This window comes from Pteropus vampyrus, unplaced genomic scaffold (assembly GCF_000151845.1).
Source record: "Pteropus vampyrus isolate Shadow unplaced genomic scaffold, Pvam_2.0 Scaffold151, whole genome shotgun sequence".
NCBI lineage: Eukaryota > Metazoa > Chordata > Mammalia > Chiroptera > Pteropodidae > Pteropus > Pteropus vampyrus.
The window spans coordinates 1,001,645-1,012,047 of record NW_011888932.1 but is presented as its reverse complement, the minus strand read 5'-3'; the positions used below and the strand labels follow the sequence as shown (position 1 = coordinate 1,012,047).

At 40.9% G+C, this 10,403-nt stretch overlaps 1 protein-coding gene across 1 annotated transcript in view; it reads right to left on the bottom strand.

Annotated features, from left to right (window-relative positions):
- Positions 1–5,575, bottom strand: part of L1TD1 (LINE1 type transposase domain containing 1) — a 23,266-nt gene extending 17,691 nt beyond the window's left edge. The window contains 1 exon segment of the mRNA XM_023536225.1: positions 5,450–5,575. Coding sequence (XP_023391993.1) covers positions 5,450–5,575 — 126 coding nt within the window.
- Positions 5,576–10,403: the final 4,828 nt, after the last annotated feature.

The following is a 10,403-nucleotide window of genomic DNA, read 5'->3' as shown; positions in this document are numbered from 1 at the left end:
ATGAAATCTCATCAGGCAAGTTACTTACCTCTTTGTACCTCCATTTTCTATAAAATGAGAAATACTATGGTACCAACTTCGCAGATTATTGATTAAGTGAAGTAAAACATGCAACATGCTTAGCATGGTGCCTGGGGCATGGTAAGCCTCTCCTAAATGCTTGCTATTGATGTTGTTAATATCATTTGTTTAAATATTTCACAGGTTCTTTTTGTCTTAAATATGTCTTACACACTTTTTTGGTTAATATTATTCTTGGGTAATAATTATTTTTATCGCTATTGTGAATGCTATTTTTTCCTCTAGTCTATTGCTGATATGTAGAAAAGGAGTAGTTGATACCTTACTGCTGGTAGCTCAGAGCTTAGTATCTATCTCCTGGGCAAGACACTTCTAGTAAACAAATTACTTTTAACACATGTTAATTAAAAAGATAAGAGTAAACAAAGGGTTTTAGGAAGGTCAGAGAAGGCTGTTAGCTAAACTTGCAGGCAAAGTCTGGGGAAGGTGTCTCAGAAGCTGTAATAGGGGCTGAGTCTTGAAGGACAAGGCCTTTTGCACATCTTGTGGGAGCTGCTATGCTCCCATAACTTCCAGTGGAGGTGCCAAGGTGGTGGGTTCTGCTGCCAGCTCCCACTGATGCTAGGACTCAAATTAGAAGCAAAGGAAGAGAACTGGCTAGGTGGAATCAACAGGCTAGGGAATCTGTTGCATCCAGTCCACCTGCCCTATGACTAGAGATCCACTTCCTTTACTCTTCATTGCAGTTCTTCCTGAATTCCACGGAGACCCACCCTATTCTAACAGCTGGTCCTGACTTTGCAACAAAGTATTGGGCAGAGCTTCCCTTTGGGCATAGTACTGTTCTGGACCAGAGGATATATCCTAATCTACTACTAATCTTTCTCTGGAGAAGCTTGGGTTCTATGGAGATAGGGCACCTAATCCCATCTGCTATTAAAGATTCTAGTTTTTCATTTCCTGTCACAGTTTTGGGGTGGAGATGCGCTTCTGGATTTATATAATGAGATCAAGCAATTTCTTTTAAACAAGATTTCCTTCTGAGAAGATGTGAATCAGGTAAATGGAAAACCTACGCCATCTTCTGGCTGTGAGTATGAGTAGCTTTCTTAGGACCCATTGTTTATTTATATTCAATACAGGTTTTTCTTTTTCCAAGTTGCTAAATCTGAGGCTCATTGAACTCCAGTGTTTGTTCAATAAAGACTCACCTGAGAAGCCAGGTTAAAATGTAGATTCTGATTCCTAACTGTGCACCTTCCTGCACCAGGATTCTGATGTAAACTGTTCATGGACCACACTTTGAGAAAAATAGTAAAAATGATGGGATGGAGGCCAACATGTAAAGCGAATAATGGGTTTTCGAAAATTATTTTATGATTACAAAAGACAAGTTTTTTATTAAAGTGAAAATATTTGAGAGAAGTACAGAAATATTAAAGGTAGAAAATAAAATCGCATATATAATTCTAGAGAAATTACTATTTTAAAATCTTGCTTTTATGTCTTTGAGTTTTGTGTCCCCAGTGCAAAAATGTTTTTGAAAATATGGTTTGTAGTAGCTGCATCATTTTCCATCACGTGGCTTTTTTCCATGTGGTATTTAACTATTCCCACGTGGGTTACTGGAGGACCTTTACACTGTTTTCACTGTTATAAATAAGAGTATGGTATTGGCATGACCATCCATTTATATTAATCTTTATGTATGATTGTGATTATTTCCTTAGGATATAATGGGAATGCTAATGGTACAGACTGATTCTTGATAATACTGCCAGCTCATTGTTTCTTGTTTTAATACATTAGCCAGAACTCTCAAAACATGGAATTACATAGATGAAAGGAGTCAATTACTCTACAAAAATAACAGTCTCTAATTAGAATAATAAAGAATATCCTTCCAAACGCTTAATGGGATTTTGAACCCAAGAGATATTTCCTCTCCATGTATACTTTCTTACTTTTGTTCTTTGTTTTCTTTTTTCCTAAGCTAAAAAAAAAAAAATAGATTTTGATGATTTGTTATTCATTATTAGTTTAATTTTAATGAAGAGATTGGAATAATAGGAAAGTGTGGTGATGAAAAGAAATAATATACGATTTTCATAACTGAACACTATGCCATATCCCAAGTTTGATTCAACTTTATTGAATGCTGACTTGGTCAGACACTATGTCCACTCATAAATAAGAAGTAAGCGATGATCTGATTTGTCACCCAAAGAATGACATAGGTATGAGAATAATTACAAAAACAAGTGATACATGTTCTAATAAAATAATTCACAAGTACAAGTATAGTAATAATAGCTAATTTTACATTAGCTATTTTACATTAGCTATTTTAATGAATTAATATGTATGTAGAACAGTTCTGTTCTACATACATATTAATTCATTTAGTCATCTTATGTTATGTTATCTAATGAAGTAGGCATTATTCTTATCATCATCATCCCTATTTTACAGATGAGGATACAAAGGTACAGAGTAACTTGCTTAAAGTTTTGAGAGCCAGGGCTTGAACCTGTTCCAGAATTCATGCACACTTTACCACTAAATAATACCAAGGAGGGAAAGATTATAACTCTAGAGGATCTATAAGGATTTTTAAACATTAATATTTTTACCTAATGTTAATTGAGCATCTACTATATGGCAAGCAATGTACAAAGAAGTGGATATATAGTGGTGAAAATGAAATGATAGTCATGGTCCCTGCCTTTACTAAACTTGCAATAAATAAATAAAAATGTGAATGAATACATAATTACAGACTGTTACATGTGTTATAAAGGCCAATAACTGAGTACTAATATAAAAAAAATAATAATAACAGGACAAGGAGGGGATACTAGATTATGGTGGCATCATGAATGGCCTCTCTGAGAAAATGACACTCAAGCCTAGAGTTGAAAGACGAGGAGGAGTTAGCTAGGTATAAAAATGGGAGGAAGAGCCTGAGTATGAGTTTTGGGGCAGGGGCTTGGGGCAAGAAGAACTGAAAGTGAGGTTGTGACAATATACTGAGCAAGGGAGATGTTGGTAAGAACAGATTCTGGGCCAGGTTAGAGACTGAATTTATTCCAAGGTCAATGAAGGATCTGAAGAAGGGGCGGGGAGGAGGTTACAAGGTCTTGTTAATATTTCATGAAGATCATTCTATTCTATGGAGTATGAATGATGGTTGAGAGAGCAAAAACTGGGAGAGTAGTCAGAAGTAATTCCAGGCATGAAATGATGGTGATCTGGACCAGGCTGATGGCTCTGCAGATGGAGAAAAGTGGACATGCTATAAACATGCTTTAAGAGTAGAACCATCATTTCTGGTGGGTAGCATAGACATTCCGGGTGACTTCTAAGGCTTTAAGTTGGTCAGCGAGGCGGATGTGGAGGTGTATATTGAGATGGAGAAGCCTAGGGGTGAACAGATTTTGGAGGGATCACAGATCTCTCAGAAATCCAGTGCCCAGAAATGAGCTTCCCCCAGAGTTCAACTAGCTTAAATCCCATTCTTTTCAGCATAATTCACACTCTCCTCCCAACTCGTTCCCTCTTTCATTTCTAAGAACAATCATAATGACCCCACAATAATAAGCAATGCAACTTGTTGTCATGAGAAGTGGGAGGGGCGAGCTCTCATGCCAGGCTCCTTGGGTTTCCCCTGTTGATCTTCCCTTCCTTTTGCAGGCTCTTTTGCTGAAAGTCTAGAATATGAACTCTGGGAGGTGAGGGATCCTATCTGGCTTGTTCACGCATGTCTCCCTTTTCCGAGGGAGCTATTATGTTTTCACTCTTATTGCTGGTGAACTCCTAGCTAGCCTTCCCAACTCACAGTTAGTAGTTTTGTCACCCCTCCACCCTCATTTTGTGTTGCAAACTGATTTCAAAGGGGAGCGCAGAAATACTTTGAATATTGGTACAGGTATGTGAGATTTTCCAGTTCCCCAAATTTTGTTCTTAATCCATTATTAGAGTGATTTCTTTAAAGGGCAAGTCTGATCATAAAATTTTCCTAGTTTAAATGATCTCAGTGAGTCTAGAATGCTGAAAGGATAAATTCCAGGTGCTGTCAAGGGGCCTAGATGGTCCTTTCTGACCAGGACCCTGCCTGTCTGCCCAGTTACATCTCTTTATACTTCTCACATCTTACATTCAAGTCACACTTGACTCTTGGTGGTTTGCTGAACTCACCATTCTCACTTCTCAATTTGAAAATGCTGTTGTCCTCCAATGACACTATGCCATACCACTCTATGTCACCCCTTCACCTGGCCATCTAGCTACCTCTTAGTGCTCCTGCAGCCTCTGCAGACAGCTCCCTGACCCTCAACTCAATGCGTATGTCCTCATAATACCCTGTGCTTCCATGTTTCATAGCATCATTTCCCTCCATTGCAATCACCGTTTCCTTATCTGCCTTCCCTTTAGACTAAGCAAGTCAAGGGCAAGGATTGTCTTATTCACTTTATCTTCTGAACCCAACATATAGTTAGCTTGTAATAAATGTTACATTAGTAACCGAAAAAGTCTTACTGTACCTCATACCTAAGTTTTTTTTTAAAAAAAATCAATTTTAATGACTTAAATCTCCTAGTACCTTCAAAGTGCCTCTTACAATAACATTTAAAATGCAAAAAATAAAAAATAAATTCCAGCAACAGTATTCCTCCAGAGTGCAGATCCTGGAAGGCACATAAGAACCGAAATCTATGCTCAAGCCCTGAAACCCTCACATCTTTAACTCAATGTCAAGGGTCAGACAATCTGGCCCCATCTGATAAAGTGCAGACTGGAAAGCAACAGGCATCTGTTGCTTTCCAAACCACCAGTAGCTTGAGGATGAGGGCCATTTTTCTGTACTGTAAACAAACTGGCTGAGTGGGAGCGCCAATATTCTGAGGCTCCGCCCACATTGGACATGCAAGCCTTCACTCCAGCTGCACCTCGCCTGCTATCTCTCACTTCCCCCTCTAGTTCCCATTGGGGGCTCAGCTAAATGAACATATATATCTCCTGCTGACACAGCCCACCGCTCATTTCAGAGGCCAGGAACTCGCAGCCTCTCTCGTGCGCCCGCGCGCGGCAGTCTGTGGTCTCGCAGGCTGCGAGGTTTGATGCGCCAAGGCACCGAGTGTGAAGGGATCAAGTTTGGGTGCAAGGGGCCCGGAGCCGTGTTTTCATTTCTAGCCTCTGCAGGTGAAAGAGAACCCATCGATGATGCACGTGTCCTGTCCTCACCAGCGTGCGGCAAACCGAACGCCTGACAAACTTCCCTGGTTAGAATCCTCACACATCACTAGAAAAACAGTGATCAGGGAAGAGTTTGAAAGGGAGTAATTATATTTCAATTCCGGACATAAAATTCTGAGTCTGTGGGAGAGAAGTCACAGTGGTGTTTCAAACGAATCTTTGAACCCCCTACTCTGATCTTAAGCCGCATTTGATTGATGCACCTTTGTCTTGTTAAGCAATCATATAGAATGTCTTTGAAGCCCGTGCTGTGGCTGCAAGGGCTTTCAGGGTAGGAAATCGTCCACCGAGCAGTCATTACGCTTGGAGGAGCTGAGAGGGCTATTCCTCTAGCAACCCAAGGAAACAGGTGCATCGTGTTGGGACATCCCCACCCCACCCCCACTCTTGCATTGGTTGGAAACGTGTGTTGTGGCCTTCTCAATCCTGGAAACAAAACTTCGGTTTAATTCATGGAACAGAACGGGGCCATGATCTGCATTCTACTTGACAGCCAGAAAAGGAAGCGGGCCTGAGAGCAGAAGGGGAGATGGTTTGGCAGAGACTGCGAATCCTGTCTCTGCCGGTTGTGTGATCTTGAGCAGGTTTCTAACTTATCTGATTTTTTTGTTTCCCCTTCTGTAAACAATGGGGACAATAATACCTATCTTGTAGTACTGCCATGAAGTCATTGAGTCCCTCTCCCTGCCAATATTTTATTATGCAAAATTTTAAACATACAGCAGCTGAAAATTTTCAGAGAATTTCCACCACCAAGATTGTCATTAACATTTTACTAGACTTGTTTTATCACATACCGAGCCATGCGTGAGTCCTTCTATTCATCCATGAAGCCATCTTTTAAAAAAATGCATTTCAAAGTCAATTAAAGAGAGATTTTTAAAAAATTGCATCCATCAGTGGCCTAGATCGGTATTTCAATTTAACAATTATTTGAACATTTATTTTGTTAAGGCACTATGCTAGGTAATGGGGATACAATAGTGAGAAACACTGTTTCTATTCTTAAGGTATTCAAAATCTGGCACATACAAGAGACATCTAGCTGACATAATAAGAGAAGCTCAGGGTGACCTGAAGCAGAGGAGAGTGACTTATCCAGATTTGTGGGGTCAAGGAAGGCTTCCCTGAGGAGGTGACATTTCAAAGGAGATTTTGTTATAGTCTCTCTAAATACTGAAACATAGTGTGATGTGCATGTTAAGTAGCTTTAATCTATGCCCCAGGCGTGGTGACAGCCAGAAAAGGAATACATTTCTGGCTGTCTGGCAATACAGAAAAGGTATTCCCAAATCAGGAATACATGTCCAAAGATGGATAATTAGCAACTGAAAGAACCTATACTCTTGGGATGGCTTCGAACATCATCATCTAAAGCTACACTAAAGGATGCATTAATTACCTTAAGGGTATTTTCAAACGGTGAAATGAATGTCTTCAAGATCTGTAGTTGATAGAAAGATGGAAGAGGTACGAGCTTTAACAGGGTCCAATGATCTAAAGATCAACTCCTTCAGGTGAGTCTTCTAGGTCTGAACTCTCAGTTCTGCATTCTCCCTTCCACCCCCACCCTCTAACTCCCCAGGAAGAGTTTATCTGATGGGACAAAAAGTCTGCAAGTTGTTGTAATTGCCTAGGAGTGAAAATTTTCAAGCCAGGTGTTTGTGGGAGGAACTAAAACCATTGTTCTTAAGTCCGGCTGCCCATTAGCACCCTCCAGGGAACTTTTAAAAATCTTAGATCTCACCCTCCCTCACCCCAGTTCCCTTTTCATTGGTCTGGGGTATACCCTGGGCACTGGGCATTTAAAATATCGCCATATGATTTTAATGTACAGCCAAAGTTAAGAACCACTGGCTTAAAAAGACAGAGTGGGCAGCTTTCTGGACAGGTTGGGGCAGTGCGTTGTGCTACTGCTAATGTTTATGCAGGTGGCAGTGTCATTCAGACTTGCTCTCCATTTAACATATCTCAGATAGCAAGGCCTGCCTCTAACCATTAGACACCACTGCTATTTATGAAAAAGAACTTGGCAATTGTAAATGACCACAGATGGGAAGGAAAAGGGAGGGGCCTACTCTAACCTAGTGGTTCTCTAAGATGTATCAGAATCAACTGGAGAGCCTGTCAAAACACAGATTTCTGGGTCCCACCCCAGAGATTCAGCTGATTCAGGGCAGAGCATATGTTTGCATTTCTCTCAGTTGATGCTGTGAAGTTGGTATGCATTTATACCTTGAGGAGCATCACTCTCATTGCTAATGAATAGTGTGTGCTAAGACCAAAGGGCAAAAGAGCTTGGCTCATCCTGGGAAGTATTTAGTGACACTAGTGTTAACATGACTGACAGATTTAGATAGAAGCTAAATCATGAAATGCCTTAAAAACATGCTGAGTTTGGGTTTTACCCCGGATGCAGTGAGAAGCCACAGTATACAAATAGGTAGGGGTCCCTGGATGGTGGGATGGCAAAGGCAGATCATATCTGTCGACTCCTGGGGAATCCGGGGAGGTGGTAGGTGATGGTGACTGCACCACAGCTCTGGACACCAGAGGGAGAAGCGGGAGAAGGGTTGAGAACAAGGATGGAGAACACTTTTGTGCTTACCCTAAGGCAAGGCCATCCCTAGAGCAGTTGTAGTTTAAGGTCCTGTGATGTCTGTGATAATGTTATGTGTCAACATTGAGGGTATTTTTGGATGAGACTAACATTTAAATCAGTAGACTCTGAGTTAGTAGATTGCCTTCCATAATGTGGATGGGCCTCATCCAGTCAGTTGATGTCCTGGATAGAACAAAAAGACTGACTCCGTGAGTAAGGGAATTCTCTAGCAGACAGCTTTGGACTTCGTCTGCACCACTGACTCTCCTGGGTTGAGAGTCTGCCAGCCCACACTGTAGATTTTGGACCTGCCAGCTTCTATAATTGCATGATCCAGTTCCATACAATCTCTCAATCTCTCTCTCTCTCTCTCTCTCTCTCTCGCTTCACACCCCCCCCACCTCTGCCCCCCACATTGGTTCTGTTTCTCCAGAGATCCCTAATATAATAGCAGACAGGAAATTTCTGCTCCCGATCTTTAAAGACAGATAAATCCTATCCTTCAGGATATGGGGACTGTTGGTGCCTGTTTTCTAACAGCTGTCCTGAGGTTCCAGGAAAATAAAACATGGCTCTGAAGCTGAATGGCTAGTATCTTTTACTGCATCATTTTTTTTTGTTGTTGTTCTCCTAGGAGTAAATCTGGGCACATGCCCAGTCAAGACATAGGAAGGAGGGGCTGTTGACACCGCACTTGTCATGAACTATGACTACCTTGGAAGAATGTATAAACCAGGAAGGTATCCAGGGTGTCTTGCTCTGGGAATCCTCCCCAGAATATAGAGATATACGTGGGAAGTTGATACTCTAGGTCCTCTTTATTAACATCCAAAAAATGTTGATTTTTCTTTGTTTTCTAGCCTTTATTTTTATTTTTGTCTTGTAAGTGCTTTGTGTTGTGGAGCGAAGTTAGGGAGAATTGAAGTAAGTTTATAAAACTTGGGGCTGATTTAGAGGCCGTGTGTGCGGTGCTCTACAATAGTTTGCTATATTGATAAATTCTCACTGAGGTTTATTGAAGACTCTTCTGCCTGCAAATTAGCTGGGTGATGGGGCAAGCCACTTATGTAGTTCCTCTGGCATGTTTCTCCACCTGTGAAATGAGTGTGATGGTATGGCAGACAGGGCAGACTGCAATGCTGAGGCTGCTGCCATTGCTAAAATCTGATTTTAGAAAGAGGATCAGAGAAATTTTCCTCCCGTATGGCTTTGCCCAGCTTGGGTCCTGATACTTGACAACACCATCTCAGGGACCTGAGACCAAAGCAACCTGTTCTTTAAAGTGACTAGAAATGCACACTGCTCAGAATGGGTGGAAGTTAAAGTCTTTTACACAGTCACGCACAGACATGCAAACACACAAATTACTCTTCCAAATTTTAGTTGATGTTGGTATTGTGCAGTGAAATGTTTTTGTTTGTTTGTTTGTTTTTTATCTTTAAATATAGAGAATCTGAAGACTGAGAGTCAAGCTGTCAAATGCTTAACATTTGCACCAGGCTGACATAAAACTGGAACTATTACCTAAATTTAAAGTTTTGTGTTCTAAAAAGTCACTATTCTGGTTGCCTTTAATGGAAAAATATAAGTATAAATAAAATATAAATTCTGGGGAAAACTTGGGGACGAAAAGTTTCAGTTGCTTATAAAGTTTGAAAACCAATGTTATAAGGAAAGGCAATGTTGCTTGATCTCAAGATCAGATGGTGGTAGTTCTGACCCTGATAAAGAGTGTACCTAAAAACGGGATATCCTCCCTAGCTCACCTGGGCAGGTGCGGCTATGGGCAAGGGTGGGGGAAGGATCCCAAGGACTGAGTCAAATAAACTGTCAATTCCAGAAGCTGGGAGAAATTAAGGGCCTTACTGGCAGAGTGCTTCTTTAAGTGCAAAATGCTTACAGAAAATCGAATCATCATATTGTGAGAAATGGATTCCCATTAGCATCTTAAATCCTTTTGATTACATCAAGGATACAGGGACTTTTGCTTCTGTTCATAAAGAATTAAGTGCTGTGGGAATTGACCTCCTTCTATAGTAAACAATTAGAAAAATGGACATAGTAAATGAAACAATAGTTTTCAGACATTAGACAACAGCAACAGGAAGCACAGGATTTTGACCCCCAAAATAAGGGAAACGGTAAGGTCTACCACAGTCGCCCCACTTTCCTGCCAGGAGGAGGTATCCAGGACAACATTCAGGAGTCAAATAGACTTCATGAGTAAAAGACAGAGCAAAGTTCAGACAGGCCAAGATGGCTAGAATTTGTGAGGCAGAGTGCTGGACAAGAGGGAGCTGCATAAGGAGAGAGCCACAGAGATCCGCAGAGGGATCCTCTTAAGTCTCGGTTAGAATACTAATCTGCACTCACATGAGAGGGAACTCCTCAAGGCCAAAAAAGAATCACCTGCAGTTCAGACAGGGCTGTGAATAATTTCTACCGGTCAGAGTGGAAATACCTCACAATATGCAGGCATTAGGAAGAATTCTCAAAATAATGCCTTAATAGTGGAGCAAAATTA